The sequence below is a fragment of the Oncorhynchus keta genome, chromosome 10 (assembly GCF_023373465.1).
Source record: "Oncorhynchus keta strain PuntledgeMale-10-30-2019 chromosome 10, Oket_V2, whole genome shotgun sequence".
In the NCBI taxonomy this organism is placed as follows: Eukaryota; Metazoa; Chordata; class Actinopteri; order Salmoniformes; family Salmonidae; genus Oncorhynchus; species Oncorhynchus keta.
In genome coordinates, this window is record NC_068430.1 from 46,215,304 (window position 1) to 46,241,201 (window position 25,898).

The following is a 25,898-nucleotide window of genomic DNA, read 5'->3' on the forward strand; positions in this document are numbered from 1 at the left end:
TGGGGATGATAGGCTCGTGGTAATGGCTAGACCGGAATGGGTGGAATGGTAGCAAACACATAGTTTGATGCCATTCCATTCGCTCTGTCACAAACATTATTATGAGCCATCCTCCCCTAAGAAGCCTCCACTGATGTCGAGTCATGTAAACTTTTTTCTGCTTACTGATTGGACATTGCATACAGTCAATTCTGTGAAATAGGATTGATTTCTATCTCTTGCGATGCAATGCAACTAAGTTGCAGGCTATTTCTGGGTGGTGACACACTGAGCAACCCATAAATTGCCTCCAGTGTAACATCGGCTTAACAATGGGACCTTTTAGAATGTTGAAGAAATCCCATGAAAATGGTTGAGTGTTTTTTCAGGAGATTAAAAAGCTTAATAGTTCAAAAAGGTAGACATTGTATTAAAAGTTGAATAAAAGCACACTATTCCTGACCAGTCTGCACGTTTTAAAGTTTGAATGACGTTTCTAGCTTAAATGATGTAAGAAAATAGTGTTCTAAATCATAATAATAATACAAAGTCATAAATATTTTTTACAATATTAAAAGTGGGACTCTTTTGCTTTTGCTAGTCTGATTAATGATGGGGAGGGCAGACCACGCCCATGGACGCTCCGCGGTCTCCATGTCTGCAGTGAAGAAACTAGTAGGTCTATCGAGATACCTTAACACGTGCACTCTTGCTCCTTCTCTGTAGATAAGGTAAGCAAAAAATGCCAATTCACGTTTCTATTTAGTTATTTAGATCTAAGTGTGTACTGTGTCAGTGTTTTTCTGTGCTGAGTTTAAGCTACATTATTTAAAGAGAAAGTGTTTTTTTTTTCTTAAAAAATAGAGCATGTTATATAATTGAAATGCTGCGCAATCTCTTGTTTCAAGTAATGAACAATTGACTGTAGTTTAATATGGTCATGATCTTCGACATTTCCACCTAAACCATCCATGCGTCAAAGGCAGTCGGGAACATTTTACGCACAGTTCTGAGGACCGTTTGAATCATGTGTGCTGTCGGATGAATCACCCGGATTTTTCCCACGGTGCTACTGGACGTTAGGAATGACCTGGAAAATACGTTGTTTTATCGATTCAATCATTTTAAACTGGACAAAGCTTACAATAAATCCTCATTGAATGGACACATGACAACACAATGTATGCATTACCCCAAATGGAAGTCTACCATATTCTAAAAACACGTTTTATGTATTTTGGCTGAGGTATCCACTGACATTAGTATTTAATTTAGCAATAAGCCATGAAGGGGTGTGGTATATGGACAATATACCATGGATAAGAGTTCTTATGCACTGTTCTTACGCACGACGCAATGCAGAGTACCTGGAAGCAGCCCTTAGCCATGGTATATTGGCCATATACCACAAACCCCCCGACGTGCCTTATTGCTATAATAAACGGGTTACCAACGTAATTAGAGCAGTAAAAATAACTGTTTTGTCATCCCTGTGGTATATGGTCTGACATACCATGGCTGTCAGCCAATCAGCTTTCAGGGCTCGAACCATCCAGTTTATAAAGATCGTTATAAACCGGGTGGTTCGAGCCCTGAATGCTGAATAGCTGAAAGCCATGGTACATCAGATCGATTACCACAAGTATGACCCAAAAAAGACTGATTCTAATTACGTTGGTAACCAGTTGATAATAGCCATAAGGCACCTCGGGTGTTTGTGGTATATGGCCAATATACCACGGCTAATGTCTGTATCTGCGTCACGTTGTGTTGTGCATAAGACAGCCCTTAGCCATGGTATATTGGCCATATACAACACCCCCTCATGTCCTATTGCTTAATTATATTCTATGCTCTATCTATGACATTGTGAGATCACTCAGGGGGGTTTGGGGTACTTCTTTTTAAAATTCAGATGCTGATTGGTTTAAAAAAAGAAGCAGAACCAACTTGGAGAGAGTTTTGAGGCACAACAATGGCCTCTTGTGAAGGTCAGTATAATAAATCAACCCAGTTTTGGGGGTTTGTCAGGGAATCAGCAGTAATCTGCATGCTGAATTGGCACAGGAAGGAGAGAGAGAGAGCGAGGGGAGGGAAAGGGTGGAAAGAGTAACCATCAATAGGCATTACAGCACTAATCCTACACCTCTTTGGGCCTTCTGTAAGTGATGGGTACAAACGAGCTTAGGCCAATAATTAATGACCTCATACTGAACATGCAAGCTTTTATATAAGTAAAATGGGGAGCTTACAAGATGGCAGTAGTTAACCGAGATCTCCACCAAAGCTGTGGTCCCCCAATTTTGTTGTTGTTGTTGCTTTGTATACTTGAAGCCTTTCAAACGTTCTTGTATCCAAATTATGTGTCTAGCCATATTAGTCCTAAAACATGACCCAAGAGGAAATGGCTGTGGGTTGGTCCCCACCCACCATATGAGAAACTCTGTCCCAAAGTGTTTGGTCATGTTGGGCTTCTTTATGTGTGGTGAGGGTTGAAAAGGAATGTACATACATGTAAGACAGTCCAGTGTTCTGCAGAGTAAAACTACTTGTCTGTCGCTGTTCCAGGTGCCGGCTGTGACGACAGAGCCACCATGGGTCGCAAAGAAATAACCTGCAGTTGGAAGAAAGTCATCAACAATATCAGAGATGTGTTCGAATTCAAAAAAGCGCTGGGATCGTAAGTACTTTGTCCGTTTAAATGACTGCCTGGAGGTGTAATTCAAAGCACTTTTACTTTTGAAGATAACTTGCTTCATCCGATGGCAGCCATTTTGTGCTTGGTTGTTTTCACTGGGCCTTTGTTGCTGAGTAGCAGCTCTTGTCAGCTTCTTATCTCCGACTAAAGAGCCATTATTACAGGATTAAGTGCATCTCCAGGATATCTACTTTACCTGTGCCCAGAGAAGGATCCTAGTTTGGCACTGTAATCCTGGAATGTTCTACCCAGATTATCAGATTATCAGGACCCAGGTCAGGGCAGGTCATGTTTATCAAGGGAACACTTGGCGCTCACACAATACAGTCTCTCTCACCTTAAAGATTGAACCTTTCTTGGAAAGTTTTGAGTTTAAACGAAGTAGCAACAGTATCCAAAAGGGGACAGGACATGGCACATTTTGGAAAATTGGTTGACCAATGTGTATACGTGTGTTCATGTGTATGTACATTTATGATCATGTGTGTGTGAGCCTGAGAGTGTGAGCATGTGAGTGTGAGCATGTGGGTCTGAGCACAGTGGGTCTATGCACAGTGAGTCTATGCACAGTGGGTCTATGCACAGTGGGTCTATGCACAGTGGGTCTATGCACAGTGGGTCTATGCACAGTGGGTCTATGCACAGTGGGTCTATGCACAGTGGGTCTATGCACAGTGGGTCTATGCACAGTGGGTCTATGCACAGTGGGTCTATGCACAGTGGGTCTATGCACAGTGGGTCTATCCACAGTAGGTCTATGCACAGTGGGTCTATGCACAGTGGGTCTATGCACAGTGGGTCTATGCATAGTGGGTCTATGCACAGTATATGAGAGCTTTATGAAAGGAGTTGTTCTTTGTGAAATCCAAAAGAAATGCTGATATCTGCAGAGTGAGAGGGGGTCTGTCTGTTGTCCCTGGCCTACCTGTTCTCTGAGCCTCCTCCTCACCTCCTCAACCCTCTCCTCAAGCAGCTTACAGCATAATACATGAGAGAGGCTGAGGTTGAGAAAAGTGTGAGCCAGGCAGGTGAGCAATGATGTCATTACAGAGCGGGCACAGCCTATCACTGCTCAATTAAAGGATTAAGGCCCTGGCATTGTGTGTTGACAGTGTGCATTTGCACGAGGTGAGGTGTGAGGGAATGAGTGTGACTGTGTGCCTGCTGGGTTGCGTGAGTTTGTGTGCTACATTGAGTATCTGTATATGTGTGTGTTCATCAGACCTGGGTTCAAATAGTATGCTTTTCTTTCAAAATACTTTGAGTGTTTGACGGAGTCTGCCAGGAGTGCCAGATGAGAGGGAGGAAGCGAAGTGGGAAGCACAATCAAAGTATTTGAAAGAAAACAAATACTGCGGTATTGGAACCCAGGCCTGGTGGACATTGTGTCTCCATCTGTATGTCTGTCTCTACCAGACAGTGATGTCTTTGGGCACAGGGCACACTTATTGCATCAGTATCACAGGTGTTGCAATATGGTTGTCTGCCAAACAAGAGGATTACCCACACCTTGGTCTCCCTCAAACAGGGCAGTCAGCAGATGGGAGATCGGATCCATTTTATGAGGTTTAGGATAATCTTGGCTCCCTCCCACACATGAACACTTGGCTCCCCCCACGGTCTTCTCAGGGTTCATCCAGGGTTGACTGTGCAAGATCGGACAGAGACAAGCAGACACAATGGACGATGGAAATAAGCCTCCGGGATTCATTGTGTTTTAGTTCTTGAGAATTTCTGTGGTATGTAACGTTGTCTGCAGCTGGAGCAGGCTACTACTTTTAATTATCCAATCAATTAAATCAAGTAATCAATCAATCAATCATCTCAGGGGTCTCTTCTCTGGGCCACCTGTCCTGAGCTTCAGCCTAATTCTGATGTTTTTTTTCTCACTCATTCGTCTTGTTCCTAGCCGTGTGCAGCTATGTGCCAGGAGAGTGAGGCTTGGTGGTGGTGACTCCACCTACAGCACTGTAGCCTTCCAAAGAGTGTATGAGCGCTTCTGCCATCTTGGTTACACCTATCCAAATATCTGTGGAATGAGGTTCATTTTTCAGGGTTGTTTTCGAGCTGTTCAACTTCGTCCTCAGAGCTTATTGGTTTAATTTGAGCGGTATTTCATTTGATTAGAGCACAGGTGTCTAACTCTTTCCTTCGAGTGTCTGTGTGTCTGCGGGTTTTCCCTCCTCCTTTGCACATACGGTCATGAAATTAGTTAGGAACTCCCCTCACCTGGTCTAGGTCTTAATTGGACACACATTGAACAGAATAGCAAAAACCAGCAGACACTCAGCCCCCCGCTGAAGGAGTTTGACACCCCTGGATTAGAGACTAGAATTGTTAACTGTAGTTAAGCTCAGAAATCTGCAAGTTTATGGAACCCGAAGAGGTTCATTGACGATAGAGCTCAAACCCATATGGGTTGGATAGTGGACATAGCCTTATAACCGTTTCTCTGTCTGTGTGCGTAGGGGTTCGTTCTCCGAGGTGTATCTGGTGAGAGAAAAGAAGACTGGAAACCTCTATGCCCTGAAGTGTCTGAAGAAAAAACACCTCAGCTGTAGCAAGCTAGAGAATGAGATCACTGTGCTGAAGAAGTAAGTACACACATACACACACTCTCACTCACACCTGAATGAACAACATCACAAATCTCTTCCTCTTCCTCTCAGGATAAGGCATGACAATGTGGTTGGCTTGGAAGACTTCTATGAAACTCGGACACACTACTACCTTGTCATGCAGCTGTGAGTGGGCACCGTTATCTCTACATATACTAAATGCATTTATAAACATACAGAGAAATGTTGCTGTTTTACAAAACCTGCTGTATTAGGAGAGTCTAATGAAGACTAAAGGCTGATGCTGAATATAGTGGTGGAGATTATGGTGTGTGTGTGTGTGTGTGTGTGTGTGTGTGTGTGTGTGTGTGTGTGTGTGTGTGTGTGTGTGTGTGTGTGTGTGTGTGTGTGTGTGTGTGTGTGTGTGTGTGTGTGTGTGTGTGTGTGTGTGTGTGTGTGTGTGTGTGTGTGTGTGTGTTTCTTTCCTAGGGTGTCTGGTGGGGAGCTGTTTGACCGTATCATAGATCGGGGAGTGTACACAGAGAAGGATGCCAGCTTTCTGGTTCACCAAGTGCTGGAGGCTGTCAACTACCTTCATGAGAACAGCATAGTGCACAGGGACCTCAAGGTATGTTACACACACACACACACACACACACACACACACATGCACACACACACACACAGTCAATGTAAACACACACACACACACGTGTAATATCCAGGCTGTATCACATCTGGCTGTGATTGGGAGTCCCATAGGGCAGCGCACAATTGGCCCAGCGTCGTCCTGGTTTGGGTTTGGCCGGTGTAGGCTGTCATTGTAAATAAGATTTTGTTCTTAACTGACTTGCCTAGTTAAATGAAGGTTAAATAAAATACATTGAAACAAATACAATATTCCAGACATATTTTACACTCACACACACAACACTATTATTAGAATAGTTTCTCTGACGCTTTTTGATTCTCTTTCCCTCTGTGTGTGCAGCCAGAGAACCTACTATACTTCAACTCAGATGAGAACTCCAAGATCATGATCAGTGACTTCGGCCTGTCCAAGATGTCCGACCACGGAGTGATGTCCACGGCCTGCGGCACGCCAGGATATGTTGGTGTGTGTGTGCGTGCGCCAACCGTGTGTTAGTAGTTTGGTCATTGAAATAGTGTAAAGCTTTATTGCACAGATAGAAAAGACTAGCATGGTATCTAATCCTGTGCATATTTGAACTTCTACAGCCCCTGAAGTTCTGGCTCAGAAACCTTACAGCAAGGCAGTGGACTGCTGGTCCATAGGAGTCATCACATACATCCTGTGAGTACCTATCTAGGACTTCTAGATCTATATCTGCCAGCACCTCTTCTCAACCTCTTCATAGTATTAGGATGACTGCATTGTGAGATGGTATTTCTATATAACGTTTGGGGAAAGTTTTTGTGATAACTCTGTGATAATCGTGTTCCCTCTGCGTTTAACAGGCTGTGCGGCTACCCTCCGTTCTTTGAGGACAACGAGACACGTCTGTTCTCTAAGATCATGAGGGCCGACTACGCTTTCCACTCGCCCTTCTGGGATAACATCTCAGAGTCAGGTAAGACATACCACCACCCCTACGACAAGGGTATTAACACAAAACGAGTACCATAACTACATAGTAAAGTTATTCATAAGTCCTCTCAGTGCTAGAATACTTCTTTTTATTACATATATGCTGAAAGTTCCCTGTCAGTTGTTGACGTTTGTCTGTCTCCGTTTCCATAGCGAAGGACTTCATCCGGAACATGATGCAGAAGCACCCTAAGAAACGCTTCAGCACAGAACAGGCCCTCAGACACCCCTGGTGAGTCACACACAGATCCAGGATCAGTCCACCCTCCCCTCAGGGGGAAAATAGAAAACCGATCTAAGATCAGTGTCTGGGGATCCCACTATTTCTTGTTTATTCTTTGTTCCTGGTGGCTCTAACAATGTAATTTCCTGTTGCAGGATCATTGGGAAGACAGCGAGGGATCAGGACCTCTATGAATCAGTCAGCATGCAGATCCAGAAGAACTTTGCCAAGTCCAAATGGAGGGTGAGCAATAGGGCTACATACAATATGCTATCATACATACTATTACTATTATTATTATCATCAAAACATGATTATTCATAAAAAAATATATAAATCCTAATCTTCCTGTGTGTTTGTTACAGCAAGCCTTTAACGCCACGGCAGCCATCAACCACATGAAGAAGCTGCAGTTGGCCCACGCCGACCCTGATGCCCCTCTCCCACCTATCCCCTGCAACTCCCAGAATACTCAGCAGGGCGTCAACAACGTCACCGCCAAGGACACCAACGGCAACCCCCCAATCCCAGTGACCCCTCCGGAGGTGCAGTGCCGGGGTCTGAGAGCCAGTCACAGCGAGCCCAGGCACACGCCGGTCGTTATGGAGACATGTAACGCAGAGAATTGCTCCTCATTCGAGGCAGCTAAGAGGTGAGTCCAAGTGGACTGAGGGGAGGGGAATAGGGAGGGGAATATATGTCATTCTGAGGGGGGGGTTGAGTTATGTCCAAAGTGTAAAATCTGTGGTTCTTAAGGCTTTGCTTTTTGCTGTCTGTTTCAGCTGTGATGCCATTGACAGGGCGACCAATAGGAATGGGCACACCATGCAGACTGGGGTGTGTTCTGTTATGTGATTGATTGACCTAAGGATCAATTCATTGGCTTAAAGGTAAATAGGTCTCAAATACACAATGCACATGTGCTTGCATACACTCATGTACACAATCAACGGAGTGTTGATAGGAAAACTCTCACATGAATTATATGAATCTTCATGTGGATTTACACTCCCCACGCCCCTCCAGTGTTTCTGCAGTGTTGCAGTCAAGAAGTTTGAGCCACTCTACAGGTGTCAGCTGCCTCCTGCTGGTTCAGGAGTAGTACTCTGTAGTACTCCTCTGAGATGCCCAGAGGCCCGTAGCAAAGGGCCAGGGCCCGAACCTTATCCAGAGAACACAGGAAGACCTGAGATTCCTACCCAACTACAACGTAGTACATTTACACGCGCACAAATGTAAACTTTTAATTTCTTTGACCCAAGCCACTGTCGATGTTTAGAAGAGTGTACATTCTGTACTTATATCTCAACAGAAAATGTACATTTGAAGTATACAAAGACGTACTGTATTTGCAATGTATAATTACCTATGAATGTTTATTGACCTATGGAAAACAATGTAATTTCTTTGAATATTTGTTTCTGATATGATAGCTGTGACGGCTAGATTGTAACTCATTAATTGGCTTTGGCTACTTTGTGTTGCTGTCTGAACTAAATTAAACTGTTCTTCTTTCACTCACATCTGTTCCTACTAATGGATCTGGAGAAACCAGAGTCCTGTGGATCTGGAGAAAATGTATGGATAAAAACCTGGTCAAATAATGATTTCATTGTAGAGTTTATGAATACTGCATGACAGTTATTCAAGGGGAAGTGCTTTGCGATGTCATTGATGTCAAGCGTTAAATCGACGCCATGTGCTTTTGTATTGTGTGAATTATTTGTTTCTTTTATAATCCTAAATGTAAGGATTTTGACTTATAAATCTTGCCCACAGGTTTGAATGACGTTGATCCATTGTTTGAATCCTAACGCTCATGTCATAACAATGACTTTGGGGTTGAGGAGGGTTGACATTATTCCCTGTCAGAGAAGATGGTTATTACTCTACTTAAAGTGGTCCTGTGTAATAATAACACCACTTTACGTACAGAGATGATCACATGTGCCACTTTTATGCCATAAACTGCTGTAGAGTTCCTCTTGTAGTGTCGATGCCATTGTAACTGTTTGACTGGGGATGCTATCTTATAAACCACAAGCACTATACTTTGCTTCTTTGTTTTGTTTCTAAATAAAAAAACTTAAATGTAAATCGTACTCTTCTATACTTTCCTACCCTCACAAATCTCTCCTATTCGGCTAGCCTAATCCACCATCCTGACCACTGCGCTCTCATTTCATTTCCCCTCCACCAGTCTGGGCCTCCTATGATTGAACTATTGTAGCTGAGGGGCTTTGCACAAAACAAACGTAAAAGCGTTAGCATCACTGAATCCTTGTGACAGAGTGTCAGCTCCGGATATCAGGATGGTCAAACGAGGCTACTCTACAGCTATTGGTGGAATGTAGGTCGCAGCATGGGCGTTTCTAGGATTCGAGGACATTGTAGGCTTAGCCCATTGAGCTATAAGGGGGGATCCATTCCCAGGGACAACATTTTGAATTTCAACAGCTAAATGCATCAATCTGAACATTGAGAGATGAAAGAATTGTGCCAAAAATGTAATAAAAACAATGTTAAAGGCAGATTTGCCTATTCTGATGTCGGTTGTTGACATGGGTGAGCGAAGAAGCCTTGAACTGTTGATGTGCCCTTGATTAAGTCACTGAACCCTAATTGCTCCTGTAAATCAATCTGGATAAGAGCGTCTGCTAAATGACTTAACTGTAAGGAGCTGATACAGGTGTCCCGGTTAGAGGACAAGGATGGGGGGAGAGACGTGGGGTTTCGGTTTAGAGAGCTGCAGCTCCCGTTTATTTTCTCCAATAAATCATAATTCATTATTGACTTGTGTGCTAAAAATAATAAACACAACATAGAAAGCTAAACATTTGCGTTAGGAAATGTCATATAAAGAATAAACATGAACATAATTATCATACCCATTATTTCCATGTCAGTATCATCAATCTTTGAAGGATATACAAAATATCTTAATTATTCATGTCCATATGCAATATGCTGCAACAACTCAACAGTCTACCACTACTGATACGACAGCGCATCATTAAATGCTCATACATTCACACATGAAACAAGAAAGTAAAATGGAAACAATATTGCGGGTTACTCACGTTGGGTATTGGATGCACAGATAATAGAAACGAAAAGGGATAAACGCTATTTCAAGAGGCATGGGATCTTTGGTACTGAACTAAAGACAAAGGGAACTCAGGTATTTAATAAGGGAATTGGTTGCAGGTGCGCTCAGAGCAAAATCAAATCAAATGTTATTGGCCATGTACACATATTTTGCAGATGTTATCGCAGATGTCTAGCTCTAGCAGTGTAGGAATACCAACAATACAAAACACACACAAATCCAAACAATAAAAAGTATAGAGATGTATAGAGGTATCCAGTGCCCAAAAGCCTATATTAACATACATTGTGAAGGCTCAGAAGTGTCTGCAGTTAAAGGCAAAGTTAACAAAAGAAAGTGCAATTAAAGGGACAGTTCCCTAAAAAGTATATTGCAAATGAGAGCCTTTTCTACAAAGTGGGTGAACTATCCCTTTATAAAACACAGCTTGAAGAAAGAAATTCCTGCGGGGGTATATTTCCCAAGTGCAGGGGGTTTGAAGATGTTTACGCTATAACAATTCATTTCTTCAAGTCACCCCACAATCAAGACAAATCTATAGGTGGTGGGGCTGACTAGTCGCCGACTCTTGTCATCTTGCGTTTATGAGCTATTGAGAGTCCACTTACCATCACTGCCTAGCAACTTGTGTACACTACTAAAATACATAGAATAATTGATGTAACAGGCATTTTAATATGGGCTATTCTTGTTTTTATGACTTACAATCAACATGACCATGACATAGCGTATATACCCACTTGACCATGACATAGCGTATATACCCACATGACCATGACATAGCGTATATACCCACATGACCATGACATAGCGTATATACCCACATGACCATGACATAGCGTATATACCCACATGACCATGACATAGCGTATATACCCACATGACCATGACATAGCGTATATACCCACATGACCATGACATAGCGTATATACCCACATGACCATGACATAGCGTATATACCCACATGACCATGACATAGCGTATATACATGACATGGAAAGTCTCTTCTAATTTAGGCAAATTAGATTTCAAATAAGTAGTTACACCAGCAAAATTGGGAAGAAGTGTAATAATAAAAGATTTATGAGGAATAACAGTACTGTTCTTGCTGACAAACACACTCATTATCCTATAATAGGATAGCACATCATAAGGAATAGGAATTGTTCCACTATCTTACATCAGCTAATGTGAAGGAAAGAAATGAAACAGAAAATCTCCTGAAGACAACATGGCAAAGTCCAAATCTACCCAATACTACACCCTACCCAAATGACATCTATTTATTTGTTCCCCCTCCCCTCACTAGGATAAAACGTACACTCTCTTTCTCCGTGTGCCATCTTAAACCAAATGTGTGCCTGTCCAGTTACCAGGTTGTTAGCTAATAAGGTATCTTGACTGAACAAGCTTGTTTGTTATTCAACAAATCATCTAATTAGCGATCCCCAAGTAGCCTGGTTTTGAAGCGGCAGGGACACGGTTTATCTTTATGCTTCCAGCGAATTCACGATAGTAAAAAACAACAACATATCTCCGTTAAAATGGATCACATCTTTTGAACGGTTTGGGCGAGTGACACACAGTTTTCAGCAAAGTAATGCTAAAATCATGACAGTCTCTGTTTCAGTATGATATGTTGGATAAAGGAATAAAGACAGACACCAATGTCTGGTTCAATAGCCTTGTCAACTAGACACCGTAACAGTCTCTATGGCATACTGCCTAGCGTGTAAGTGATAGGCCAGTATGGGAACTCATATCAGACATACAGTCTGCAATTTCTATATTCATCAAAAGGTTTGGGGCTGGACCAAAAACATTCAGGGCTGCAGCCCCAGAAATCCCAGGCCTAATGATGTCACTGGGATGTCATAGGATAAAGTTAAAAACCGCACGTCATGAAAAAATATATTTATTGGGACATTTATTCTACAAAATGGGACAAAATAAATAACATCGCTCCTCTATCTCAATGAAGAGGCTATTTGAGGATGACCTCTGCCCTTTTACCTCTCAGCCCTGGCAGGTGGAGAGGATCTTGACCTTCTGTCTCATGTCAGCCAGGAGGTCCCGCAGTTTGCCGTCCAGACCGGTCAGCCTCTGGGACTTCAGTAGGACCTCATCCTGTAGTCTACGCAGAGAGTCTGCTTTACCTGAACATAGAGGGGGAGAGAGGAGAGAGAGGGGGAGGAGAGCAGGAACAGGAAGAGAGGGGAATGTTTTTTTATTTACATATATATATATATATATACAGTGGAGCAAAATAGTATTTAGTCAGCCACCAATTGTGCAAGTTCTCCCACTTAAAAAGATGAGAGAGGCCTGTAATTTTCATCATAGGTACACTTCAACTATGACAGACAAAATGAAAAAAAAAATCCAGAAATCACATTGTAGGATTTTTAATGATTTTATTTGCAAATTATGGTGGAAAATAAGTATTTGATCAATAACAAAAGTTTATCTCAATACTTTGTTATATACCCTTTGTTGGCAATGACAGAGGTCAAACGTTTTCTGTAAGTCTTCACAAGGTTTTCACACACTGTTGCTGGTATTTTGGCCCATTCCTCCATGCAGATCTCCTCTAGAGCAGTGATGTTTTGGGGCTGTTGCCGGGCAACACAGACTTTCAACTCCCTCCAAAGATTTTCTATGGGGTTGAGATCTGGAGACTGGCTAGGCCACTCCACGCCCTTGAAATGCTTCTTACGAAGCCACTCCTTCGTTGCCCGGGTGGTGTGTTTGGGATCATTGTCATGCTGAAAGACCCAGCCACGTTTCATCTTCAATGCCCTTGCTGATGGAAGGAGGTTTTCACTCAAAATCTCACGATACATGGCCCCATTCATTCTTTCCTTTACACGGATCAGTCGTCCTGGTCCCTTTGCAGAAAAACACCCTCAAAGCATGATGTTTCCACCCCCATGCTTCACAGTAGGTATGGTGTTCTTTGGATGCAACTTAGCATTCTTTGTCCTCCAAACTCGACGAGTTGAGTTTTTACCAAAAAGTTATATTTTTGGTTCATCTGACCATATGACATTCTCCCAATCTTCTTCTGGATCATCCAAATGCTCTCTAGCAAACTTCAGACGGGCCTGGACATGTACTGTCTTAAGCAGGAGGACACGTCTGGCACTGCAGGATTAGAGTCCCTGGCGACATAGTGTGTTACTGATGGTAGGCTTTGTTACTTTGGTCACCGCTCTCTGCAGGTCATTCATGAGGTCCCCCCGTGTGGTTCTGGGATTTTTGCTCACCGTTCTTGTGATCATTTTGACCTCACGGGGTGAGATCTTGCGTGGAGCCCCAGATTAAGGGAGATTATCAGTGGTCTTGTATGTCTTCCATTTCCTAATAATTGCTCCCACAGTTGATTTCTTCAAACCAAGCTGCTTACATATTGCAGATTCAGTCTTCCCAGCCTGGTGCAGGTCTACAATTTTGTTTCTGGTGTCCTTTGACAGCTCTTTGGTCTTGGCCATAGTGGAGTTTGGAGTGTGACTGTTTGAGGTTGTGGACAGGTGTCTTTTATACTGATAACAAGTTCAAACAGGTGCCATTAATATAGATAACGAGTGGAGGACAGAGGAGCCTCTTAAAGAAGAAGTTACAGGTCTGTGAGAGCCAGAAATCTTGCTTGTTTGTAGGTGACCAAATTACTTATTTTCCACCATAATTTGCAAATAAATTAATAAAAAATCCTACAATGTGATTTTCTGGATATTTATTTCTCATTTTGTCTGTCATAGTTGAAGTGTACCTATGATGAAAATTACAGGCCTCTCTCATCTTTTTAAGTGGGAGAACTTGCACAATTGGTGGCTGACTAAATACTTTTTTGCCCCACTGTATATCAAATCAAATTTGATTTGTAACATGCTCTGAATACAACAGGTGTAGTAGACCTTACAGTTAAATGCTTACTTACAAGCCCTTAATTAACCAACTATGCAGTTTTAAGTAAGTGTAAAGTAAAAAATAGATACGTTAAAAATAAAAATAACAAATAGATAAAGAGCAGCAGTAAAATAACAGTAGTGAGGCTATATACAGCGCAAATTCATCACATGTCAAATATATATAAAAGCCAGAGAGGGGCATGATCCTCATCATCACATCATTTCAGCAATCAGTGCCTTTAGTGCTCGATTTAATCCGTAGTTCTGAAGATCAGCGTTGTAGCGGCTATTGACATTTAAAGGCAATGTTCCCACGTTAGGGGAGACTGCATTCACAGTAAACGGTGTAAATGTCCAGCCCGGCTGACGCGACCCACATGACTCACAGTGCAGGGAGCCCTGTGACCACACTGGTCTGGAAAGGAGGCCGTTTGTTAATGCAATAGTCACTCAGTTTGCTTTGGTTCTCTCAAAAAGAAATTTTCCTCAGGGGTTGAAACCTCTCGTTGTTTGGATTAGAAAATCCAACCATTGTAATGGAAGCGGGCGGCGCTCTGCGGCTGTGTGTCGCTTTGCGTGTGGGGGGTTTTAAGTGAGAAAGAGGAGAGCCAACCAGTAAAAGCACAGCCCCCTTCATCATCGACACATTGTGCTGAAAATATCAAAGAGCCATTTCAGACTATGAAGTCAGGAGGACGTTGAGAGTTAGGTGTTAGCCAGACTAGCATATGTCGGCTCAATCGGAAATTACCATTAAATCATTTCAATCTCGCCATAACGCTGAACTTCAGCAATATGGAATGAATCGAGCCAATGTTCCACAAACGCATTATGCCTGCATACTGGATGGGCTGTGCAAACAGTCAAATCAAATCAAATTTGACAGGTGTGTTTGTATCCCCTCGCTATCCTCCTCCGTACCTGCTAGTGCCTTCACCATGTCTCCAGTGTCCTGGGCCAGAGAACCAGCCTCCTCCTGCAGCTTCCGGAGACGCTCACCTGTCGTCCCCGTCCCATCGCCATGACCACTGGTCCTCTCTGCAGCACGCAGCTGCTCCAGCTGCTTCTCCAGGGACGCCAGGTCCTATAAACAAAGAGACATGCAGTTTAGCACACACACACACACACACACACACACACACACACACACACACACACACACACACACACACACACACACACACACACACACACACACACACACACACACGGGCAAACACATGGACACACACACACACACCACAGGAGGTTGGTGGCACCTTAATTGGGGAGGACGGGCTCGCGGTAATGTCTGGAGCCGAATCAAACATGCTCCGTTCCAGTCATTATTATGAGCCGCCCTCCCGCCAGCAGCCTCCACTGACATACACGTACACATACACACACACGTATAAACAGTAGGCATGCATGAACAGTACCACACACACACATATACCTTAACACACACTCACCCTGGTCGCAGCATCTGCCTCCTTGTTAGCCTTATTGGCCTCTCCCTCAGCATTCTGGGCCAGCAGACCTCCAGAGCGCACCAGTGCCTTGAGCCCCTCCAGCTGAGGTTTCATTCCCTCAGCCAGGGCAGACACCTCCCCTAGAGCCTTCACTGCGGGAGTCAACTGGGCCTTGGTCTGGAGGGAAGAGGGGATCAAAATGAGAGAGGAATAGTAAGGTAAGAAGCTGTGAAGGATTTGGAAAAATGGAGGCAAAACAATCAGTGTCAGACTAGTTTGAAAGCGTAATTGTACTTATTGGAGCACATTAGCTCAAATGGACTCGTTCATCTCTCGCTCACCTGTGCGAGACTGTTGCTGATGTCTTCCACTATGTCCAGGCTGTCCTGCACTTTGTCGTTCAGGCCAGAGAGGGAGCCCTCCACGGCGGTGAAGCCCTCCAGCAGCCCGTCAACATCATCCTTCACACCCAGCCCAGCGTCCCTGTCACACAGCACACAACAAAGTTAGGACAATGTTACAGCAACCTTACGGCAACGTTCACAGCAGTCTCAGTAATGTTAAAGGGACTTCTGAAACAACACAGCATTTTCATACATGACATCAATTACAACTAACACTTTACTTAAACCATGGCGGCTTCCAGTACATAGCCCTGTCCTAAGAGTGACATAAGAGGTCATAAGGTGTTATACCTGGCGTCCTGGGCCTCCTGTAGCAGGCGCCGGGCGGTGTCGAGCTGTGGTCCAGCCTGGTCCAGGACTGCTTTGCTGTCTGGGAGTCCTGCCGCCAGGGCTCTGATCTCCTGAAGCTTCCTCTTCAGAGCTGCCAGACTGAGAGGCAGCTTGGCGTTCAAGATCCACTCACTCACCGTGCTGATGACTGTCGGGTCTGACGACGGGTCTGGAGTCAAGGAGGGAGGGAGAGAGAGAAGAGGATTGCAGGAGGGAGGATGAGAAAGAGTGTTAGAGAGGGGAAGGGAGAGACGAGGGGAATGTCAGTGAACCAAACACTCACAAAGATGCAATACTACTACTTCAATACCTTTACTACTAATAAAACAGTGTAAATGGGTTATTGAAGGTACTGGAACATAACCGTCGATATGTCACCTGACAGGAAGTCCTTCAGCTCTTTAACAAAGTATCTTGTCTCCTGCAGATCTGCCTCCAAGTCATCCCTGGCCCGCCTCATCTGATTGACCAGATCGTCCGTGGACTGTCTGACCAGATTGACCGTGTCCTGTGTTTTCTGGATCTGTGCATTGAATGGAGAAAGGAGCAAAGCATTGAACGCCATATGATGAAACAAACCACTTAATTGACTGAAGGACATATACTACATGTCAGTATTCAAACCCAATAAACAGTTATATAGGTTATAACATACAAACAAGTGTCACCTCCTACCTGTGCAGCAGCCTGTGTGATCTTCCCATTGAGCTGCTGCAGTCTGTCCTTTACCTCCTCAGCATCCCTCACAGCTCGGGTCCCCAGAGGCAGAGCCCCAACGCAACTCTCGCCACGACCACAGGGTGGTGCCCCCTCCGCAGGGCACAGTTCACCATCACACTGGGCAGGGGTACAAGGGGCAGAGCGCACACTGCCACACACCTGAGAGACAGGGAATAAAAATACACAGTCACGTTAAGGTGGAGTTAGGGTTAAGGGTAGGGCAAGGTCTAGGGTTAAGGCTAGGGCTAGGTCTAGGGTTAAGGGTTAAAGCTTGGGGTTAAGGCTAGGTCTAGGGTTTAGGGTTAAGGGTTAAATCTAGGGTTAAGGCTCGGTCTAGGGTTTAGGGTTAAGGGTTAAAGCTAGGGTTATGGCTAGGTCTTTGGTTAAGGCTAGGGCTAAGTCTAGGGTTAAGTGTTAAGGCTAGGGTTAATTCTAGGGTTAAGCTTACCTGCTTGGCAGTGGGTGAGAGGTCAGGTTTGGTGTTCAGCTGCTGGTTGAGTTTCTCCAGGTCTCTGGTGTTTTCTGGTTGAACCTGGTTCTGGAGGTCAAGAGCGTCCTCTCTGACCGCTGAAGATTGATCTACAGTCTTCCCACTAGCATCCACACTCTTCGCCGCATCCGTGGACTCGTCATAGGCGTTCTTTATAGAAGAGAAGGCCCCTGAGGGAGAACAAACCAAGATGACAGACAAACAGCTGTGTTAGCAGCCATAAATGAGCTAAAACAAAACCAGACGGGTCTCAAGGCTAGGGTGGCAAGCGCTATAGTCCACAAACATCCAAGGCACATTGACTCTGTATGCAATATTGTACTATTGTCCAGTGTGTTTACAGCCAGATGAACCATAGGTAGATGGAGACCAAAAAAAATCTGTACAAATCTTTTCAGCTACAAACTGATGGGACCCAGGACATGCTTGCTGCCATCTTAAAAAGTGGCTGTGGCTTGTCGATATGGTTCTAATTTTGATTTTTGGATTCTAAATTCCTCACTGAGCCTTTTTGTGGTCACACACGGATGGTGCTCACAGTTCTGCGGTGGCGTATCTCTCTCACCTGCATTGTTGGAGTTGATAGGGTTCTTTAGAGCATCTCTCTTGGAGTTGTACAGCAGACCCAGACCGCCCAGGAGAGCCTGCAACTCGTCCAGCTGTGAGCCCAGCTCGAGGCCTCTGCCTTGGGGTGACAGATCCCCATCCACCTGATCTAACTGGTCCCTGGACGATTACAATGGGGATGAGGGATAGTGAGCTAGGTAATGAAGGACAGTGGCCTTCAGATCTAGGGGTGTTTATATTTGGACAACGAAAATATCTAATTTTGAAAGCAAAGTATTGCAGGTTATGGAATCTGATGCCCACTTTTATTTGGACATTCTACTTTTTCCCAGGGACATCCGAACATCTCCCTACCTTAGTCTGCGTAGCTGAAAGAGGGCGTCATTGACGTGTCTCATAGAGGGAGTTGGGAGTGGGAGAGAGTCACGTATCTGGATGAGAGTGGCCTCCAAGGCCTGGATGCGGAGACCCAGACCGGTGGGCAACGAGCCGCCAGGACGAGAGGGGATTTTGGCGGAGAGTCTCTCTAGGCCCAGGGTGAGGTTCTGGATGTAGGAGTCCAGAGAGAAGAAGCAGGAGGGGCAGACTTCACAGTCGGGAAAGGAGTAAACATGGCCACGGCTACAGGCATCGCAACGAGTACCTATGACACCAATACGGCACCGGCAGGCCCCTGTACGCTTATCACAGCCTCCTGGTACCATGCCTCCAGCAGCACACTGACACACTGCAGAGAGAGGGAGAGAGGGAGAGAGGGTGGAGGTGAAGAGAGAGGGAAACCGGAGAAAGGGAGGGTGACATGAAGAGGAAAGAAATTGTTTGACTTAGTTGTCCATTTGGACTGAATTGATCAAAGCATTGAACAAAGCATGTCTAAGAACCTTTGAACCTTTCTATGACAGAACACGACCGGTCACTTACGTCTGCAGCCAATGAGGGGGTCTCCATAAGTGTTGTCAGGACATTCTGTACAGGTACGACCTCCGAACCCTGACCTGCACTGACACTGACCCGTACTCCGGTCGCAGGTGTCACCATGGGAGTTGGTGGGGTCACAGCGACAGGGCTCACAGCCGTGGGGGGAGGAGGGGTTCCAGTAACCACGGGAACAGAGTTCACAAGTCAGCCCCTGGTGGTAAGGTCGACAGGGACACTGACCGCTCACAGGGTCACACACACTGGACAGGGAGCCCTCTGCACTGCAGAAGCACTCTGGAGAAGACATACAGTCAGATGGGGATAGACATACACATACACTCTGGACACCACCACAGTATGGCGAATACAGTTGTAAGTAATCATAACACAGGGAGAGTTTATGAACGGGTTCAGGGTCAAGGGTGAAAGGCGACTCACTCATGCAGCCCAGAGGGTTGGAGGCAGTCAGGCCATAGTATCCCATCTTGCAGCGACACGACCCTGTGACATCATCACACCGACCCCCATTCTCCGCCCCCTCTGCACTGCAATGGCAGCCTGTACAAAACACAGGGAACAAAACAGAAACACAACAAAGATATTAGAACACTGCAGCATATTGTGGTGCTGATTAAACCTATAGTAGGAGAGAACGAGGAATAAAGGCAGTAGTATTTGATGAATACATATTATTAAACCCGGTCTAAAGATCACTCACGTATGCAGGCATCAGGCTGGTCTATGCTGCTCCGGTGGTTGAGTTGGTATCCAGGGGCACAGCGGTCACATTTGGGCCCGGTTGTGTGGTGCAGACAGCCCTCACACACTCCCCCACTCCTCCATCCACTCGCCTCATACACAGATGGGTCGAAACGGCACCGCTGGGCGTGGTTGTTACACTCACAACCTACAGGGGGCAGCAACAGAGGAAATATTCAACATATCATATCAACATATCAACGCATCTGTGGCTGCATGTGTTCCGTCCACTCACTCGCAACTGTACTGAGGGTGTGCAGTCTCCATAGGAAGATGACTTATATTTGCTGATTATGCGCTACTTTAGTAAAGTCCTCCTACTCCTGCACACATGCAAATAAATAAAAAGATGCAGTCAGTGTATTAAGGAATCAGTGGTTGCGTACGTTTGCAGGTGTGTGTGTTTCCCTCCTCTGCAGATCTCCAGGGCAGGTCGTTGTAGAGATCAGCACATTGCTCACAGTTTACACCTGCTGTGTTGTGCTGACACTCACACTGAGCACTAACCTGCAACACACAGGGAGAGTGAGACACATTCAGAGGGTGAATGTGCCAGACAAAATATTTCAATGCTTTGAACGGGGTAGTAGTAGGTGTCATGTTTCCCGTGTGTATAAACAATGGTCCACCACCCAAAGGACATCCAGCCAACATGACACAACAGTAGGAAACATTGGAGTCAACATGGGCAGCATCCCTGTGAAACGCTTTCGACACCTTGTAGAGTCCATTCCCCGACGAATTGAGGCTGTTCTCAGGGCAAAATGGGGTGCAACTGAATACTAGGAAGGTGTTCCTAATGTTTTGTACACTCAGTGTATGTGCCTATGTGTTTTCGGTACAGAGTATGTGAGCATAGTTGTCCTCACAGGGGGGGGAAAACTGCTGCTCCAAATTCGCTCCATTCATTAAAATCACAATATAACCAACACCAGTCTGTTGTTGTGACCTGGACCTACCATTTGGTTTTGAAGTACTGAAACCAAACCATATGATTTGAATGAATGGTATTTTAATAAACATGAAAAGGTGAACGTGAGAAGCACTCGTCATTTCAAATAGGCTACATGTCATATTAAACTGAAGCCACACCCACTTTTTAAGATGGCAGCAAGCATGTCCTGGGTCCCATCAGTTTGTCGCTGAAAAGATTTGTACAGATTTTTGTTGGTCTCCATCTACCTATGGTTCATCTGGCTGTAAACACACTGGACAATAGTACAATATTGCATACAGAGTCAATGTGCCTTGGATGTTTGTGGACTATAGCTCTTGCCACCCTCCCAGCTTCTACCAGCCTGTACTGAAAACTACCTCCAAGGTGTTTCTCTCCTGGCTATCATACAGGTATGACCTCCGTTGCGTTGCTGTTTTGATGGTCCCCAGCATTTAATCGCCTTGAGTAAGTCATAGTTCTCTCCTTGCTCCTGTTATGCTGTCCAGTTTTGTGCCTCTTGGTTTTATTTATTGTGGGTCCTCGTGCTGGCTGATTTCTAGGCTGTGGTTGGCTTCTGGCTTGCTGCCTATAACTGTGCTGATTTAATCTAACTGTCACACTGTGTGGATTGATTGACTTTTAGTTGATTCCTCGACAACCCATTTTATTTGCATGGATTTTAACTGCATTTTTTCCAAAATGGCATCTACCACTTTCCCACATTAGGGGAACTGACTTTTACCAGACTGGCAGCAACCACTTTTAGAATCTACGGTGAACGTTTATTCCCATGTAGGAGCTGCAACTATTTTGCACAGTTCCCGGGATAATATTGGCCGGACAAATTTCCAATGTGGAAACTGTCAGAATATTGTCTGAGCTGAACGTCAAGAGTAACAAATTGAGACATTGCAGTGTATCCTGGATAGGTCCCACATTAAGACCTTTTCCTTTTCTACTCCTCAGCCTGGTCGTCGTGCCACTGCCTCTCCACCGTGTTGCCACTCTCTGACGGACTGGGCTGCCCTGCAAAGACCCCTCCCTAGTGAAGTCACCTCTCCCCTCGCATCTCACCCACTCCTCCTATCCTACCCCGACCTCCCATCCCGGCCGCCCCTCCCCACCCCCCTTGGAGAATAAACCTGGCAGATGCCACGGTTATCGATCCTGCATCCCAGTGGAGGCATGTCACACACCCCAAGCCCAGCGCAAGGCAGCTGTCTTTTGATGAATGGGGCTGAAATGGCTTTGGGGGATCCCATCCTGCTGACCCAACAGTTTCTCCCACCTGCCAGAGATTCCTGCTCCTTCATCCTCTACCCTATCTCCTGAGGGTACAGCTCAGAAGGTCTCTACCACAGGCCTCGCACATCAGGCCTCCCGGGCTACCTCGCACATCAGGCCTCCCGGGCTACCTCGCACATCAGGCCTCCCGGGCTACCTCGCACATCAGGCCTCCGGGGTGCCAAGGGCTGCTGCTGTCGTAGTGCACGTGGGATCAAATTACATAAAAAAAGGGCTAATCAGAGCTAATGAAACAGGATTTTATTGAGCCGATCAACACCGTAAAAGGCTCTGAAAAGCCTCCAATTATCTCTGGTCCAATATCACTGTCATGTCTAGTTCTGATAAGCTTCCCAGTAAAGCAATGAAAACAATCAAGCATCCCAGAAAAGTGCTAAAAATAGCCCACATTAACATATGTAGCCTAATAAATAAGGTTCATGAAATCTAGAAAATTAATTTACTGACCATCTCAGAAACTCACTTAGATAATACCTTTGGTATAGTGGTAGCAATACCTATAAAGCCCAATCTTGTAGGAAGTTGCTGTAGATCGCGCTAACAGTCAGTATCTGGATAATATGTGTGAAATGCTTGATAATGTATGTGATATCAACAGAAAAGTATATTTTCTGGGTGACCTAAATATTGACTAGCTTTTGTCAAGCTGCCCACTCAAGAAAAAGCTTAAAACTGTAACCAGTGCCTGCAACCCTGGTTCAGTCAACCTACCAGAGTATTTACAAACAGCCCAGGGATGAAATCCACATCCACATGTATTGATCACATCTTTAGTAACGCTGCAGAAATCTGCTGTAAAGCTGTATCCAAATCCATCAGATGTAGTGATGACAATATGGTAGCCATATCTAGGAAAACCAGAGATCCAAAGGCTGGACCTAATATTGTGTATAAAAAGGTCCTACAAGACGTTTTGTAGTGATTCCTATGTTGATGTAAAGAATATTTGCTGGTCTGTGGTGTGTATTTTTTACATTTTACCTTTATTTAACTAGGCATGTCAGTTATGAACCAATTCTTATTTTCAATGGTGGCCTAGGAGCAGTGGGTTAACTGCCTGTTCAGGGGCAGAACGACAGATTTGTACCTTGTCAGCTCAGGAATTTGAACATGAAACCTTTCGGTTACTAGTCCAACGCTCTAACCACTAGGCTACCCTGCCGCCCCAATGAGAAGCAACCAGACGCTGCACTTGACACATTTATGAAATTAGTTACTCCAGTTACTAATAAGCATGCACCCATTAAGAAAATTACTGGAAAAACTGTTAAATCCCAGTAATTGATGAGGAATTGAAAAATGTTATGGTTGAGAGGGAAGAGGCAAAAGGAATGGCAAATAAGTCTTGCTGCATAACCGATTGGCAAACCTACTGCAAATTGAGAAATCATGTGACTGAACAGAACAAAAATAATTATACTATGAAACAAAGATAAATTATATAAAGAATTATAGTAAAACGCTTTGGAGCACCTTAAATCACATTTTGGGCAAAAAGGCATACTCAGCTCAATCATTTATTCATTGAATGAGATGGCTCATTCATCACAAAACCCACTGATATTGCCAACTTCATAGATTTTTTTAATTGGCAAGATTAGCAAATTTAGACATGACCGCAACAAACGCAGAACCAACACATCCAAGTATAACTGATCAAATTATGAAAGACAAGTGTTGTAATTTTGAATTCAGTAAAGTGAATGTGGAAGAGGTGAAAACATGATTGTTGTCTATCAAAAATGACAAGCCACCTGGGTCTTGACAATTTGGACGGAAAATTACTAAGGATGATAGCGGAGTATATTGCCATCTCTTCTATCTAAGCTTACAAAAAAGTGTGTGCCCTCAGGCCTGAAGGGAAGCAAAAGTCATTCCACTACCAAGAACAGTAAAGCCCCATTTACTGGCTCAAATAACTGACCAATCAGCCTGTTACCAAGGCTTAATAAACTTTAGGAAAAAATTGTGTTTGACCAGATACAATGCTAGTTTACAGGAAATAAATTAACAACAGACGCTTATAGAGACGTGCATTCAAACATGCACATTCAACTTACACAAATGACTGATGATTCACTGAGAGAAATTGATAATAAAAGATAGTGGGAGCTGTTTTGTTAGACTTCAGTGCGGCTTTTGACATTATCGATCATAGTATACTTGTCAGGATTTGGCCAGGGTTGTTCCGGTTTTTGGTCACTAGATGCCCCCATTGTGCCTTTTGACCTTTTGTTTTCCCTTGATCCCCATTATTATTTGCACCTGTGCCTCGTTTCCCCTGATTGTATTTAAACCCTTTGTTTTCCTCTGTTCTTTGCTCTGTGTTTGTATGTTAGCACCCAGCCCTAGTACTCTGAGAACTCTTGTTGATCCCGGTGGACTCTCTTGTGGAATTCTGTTTTTTGTTCTTGTTTATTTGTTTTTTGAGTGTCTTTTGAGGCTTTTTGTGCTTTGCCTTCCACCTTGTGGATTTGCCTTTTTTGTCTTGGAGGATTGCCTTTGTTCTTGTGGGATTCCTTTTGAGGTTGTGGAGTTACATGTTTTCCTGAAGAACTTCACTTTTACTTCATTAAATACACCGTCTCAAGTACTGCTGTGTCTGCCTCATCTTCTGGGTTCTGCCGACTATTCGTGGCTCAGTTGGTTAAGTGACTGTTTCTCACTCCGGAGACCCGGGTTCGTAACCGGGTCCTGTCAATACTGCTATAAAAATGTATATGTTATGGCTTTATACCCCTTTACACTGTGGATTGAGAGTTACCCGTCTAACAGAACACAGAGGGTGTTCTTTAATAGTAGCCTCTCCAACATAATCCAGGTAGAATCAGGCATTCCCCAGGGTAGCTGTCTAGGCCCCTTACTTTTTAAAATCTTTAATAATGACCTGCCACTGGTTCTGAGTAAAGCCTGTGTCTATGTATGCGGATGACTCAACACTATACACGTCAGCTACTACAGTGAGTGAAATCACTGCAACACTTAACAAAGAGCTGCAGTCAGTTTCAGATTAGGTGGCAATAAATAGCTTAGTCCCACATATTTCCAACTAAAAGCATTATATTGAGACAAATCATTCACTAAACCCTAAACCTCAACTAAATCTTGTAATGAACAATGTGGAAATTGTGCAAGTTGAAGAGACTAAACTGCTTGGAGTAACCTTGGATTGTAAAACTGTTATGGTGAAAAAATATTGGTGCAACAGTAGCTAAGATGAGGAGAGGCCTCTCCATATTAAAGTGCTGCTCTACCTTCTTAACAACAATATCCACAAGGCAGGTCCTACAGGCCCTAGAGGGACTTGGGAAAATTACAACTGGCCCAGAACATGGCAGCACGGCTGGCCCTTAAATGTACATGAAGAGCTAACATTAATAATATGTATGTCAATCTCTCATGGCTCAAAGTGGAGGAGAGATTGACTTCATCACTACTTGCTTTTGTAAGAAGTATTGACTTGTTGAATGCACAGAGGTGTCTGTCTAAACTACTCGCACACAGCTCGGACACCCATGCATACCCACAAGACATGCCACCAGAGGTCTCGTCACAGTTCTCAAGTCCAGAACGGACTATGACAGGCGCACAGTACTACATACAGCCATGTAGCCATGGCTCTCTCTATTCCACATCAAGTAACTCACGCAAGCAGTAAAATCTGATTTTTAAAAAATACAGATAAAAATACACCTTGTGGAACAACGAGGACTGTGAAGAGTCACGAACACAGTTACAAACACACATACAAACACACATAACATACACACGTACACCTGGATTGTGTGTAGTAGTAGAGTAGTGGCCTGAGGGCACACACTTAATGTATTGTGAAATCTGTTGGAAAATGTATTTTAATGTTTAGAATGTATATTATAATGTAAATTACTGCCTTCATTATTGCTGGACCCCAGGAGGAGTAGCTGCTGCCAA

At 44.2% G+C, this 25,898-nt stretch overlaps 2 protein-coding genes across 7 annotated transcripts in view; one reads left to right on the top strand and one right to left on the bottom strand.

The window, feature by feature from the left end:
• Positions 1 to 616: 616 nt before the first annotated feature.
• LOC118388852 (calcium/calmodulin-dependent protein kinase type 1D-like) lies at positions 617 to 9,164 on the top strand. Of its 5 annotated transcripts, none has more exons than XM_052527180.1 (14): positions 642 to 710; positions 1,895 to 1,970; positions 2,548 to 2,659; positions 5,146 to 5,271; positions 5,347 to 5,421; positions 5,725 to 5,863; positions 6,227 to 6,377; positions 6,475 to 6,550; positions 6,715 to 6,827; positions 6,998 to 7,076; positions 7,223 to 7,310; positions 7,433 to 7,719; positions 7,850 to 7,957; positions 8,094 to 9,164. In XM_052527180.1, exons 2-13 carry the CDS (start codon positions 1,955 to 1,957, stop codon positions 7,920 to 7,922), a joined length of 1,335 nt encoding a protein of 444 aa, XP_052383140.1. In that variant the 5' UTR covers positions 642 to 710; positions 1,895 to 1,954; the 3' UTR covers positions 7,923 to 7,957; positions 8,094 to 9,164. The 5 variants fall into 5 exon arrangements, with proteins under 5 accessions (XP_052383142.1, XP_052383140.1, XP_052383141.1 ...); XM_052527181.1 differs by having other exon boundaries at positions 652 to 710; positions 6,227 to 6,350; XM_052527182.1 differs by lacking the exon at positions 1,895 to 1,970 and having other exon boundaries at positions 617 to 710.
• Positions 9,165 to 9,798: 634 nt separating this feature from the next.
• LOC118388853 (laminin subunit beta-3-like) overlaps positions 9,799 to 25,898 on the bottom strand; it is a 31,776-nt gene continuing 15,676 nt past the window's right edge. For both annotated transcript variants that reach the window (XM_035778379.2, XM_035778381.2), the window contains exons 9-22: positions 20,110 to 20,230; positions 19,683 to 19,871; positions 19,403 to 19,522; positions 18,968 to 19,258; positions 18,401 to 18,773; positions 18,045 to 18,205; positions 17,438 to 17,649; positions 16,945 to 17,148; positions 16,648 to 16,792; positions 16,231 to 16,438; positions 15,877 to 16,018; positions 15,536 to 15,712; positions 15,006 to 15,168; positions 9,799 to 12,332 (exon numbers count right to left, since the gene is read on the bottom strand). In XM_035778379.2, coding sequence (XP_035634272.1) covers positions 12,193 to 12,332; positions 15,006 to 15,168; positions 15,536 to 15,712; positions 15,877 to 16,018; positions 16,231 to 16,438; positions 16,648 to 16,792; positions 16,945 to 17,148; positions 17,438 to 17,649; positions 18,045 to 18,205; positions 18,401 to 18,773; positions 18,968 to 19,258; positions 19,403 to 19,522; positions 19,683 to 19,871; positions 20,110 to 20,230 — 2,646 coding nt within the window. In that variant the 3' untranslated portion in view covers positions 9,799 to 12,192. The remainder of the gene's footprint in view (positions 12,333 to 15,005; positions 15,169 to 15,535; positions 15,713 to 15,876; positions 16,019 to 16,230; positions 16,439 to 16,647; positions 16,793 to 16,944; positions 17,149 to 17,437; positions 17,650 to 18,044; positions 18,206 to 18,400; positions 18,774 to 18,967; positions 19,259 to 19,402; positions 19,523 to 19,682; positions 19,872 to 20,109; positions 20,231 to 25,898) is intronic.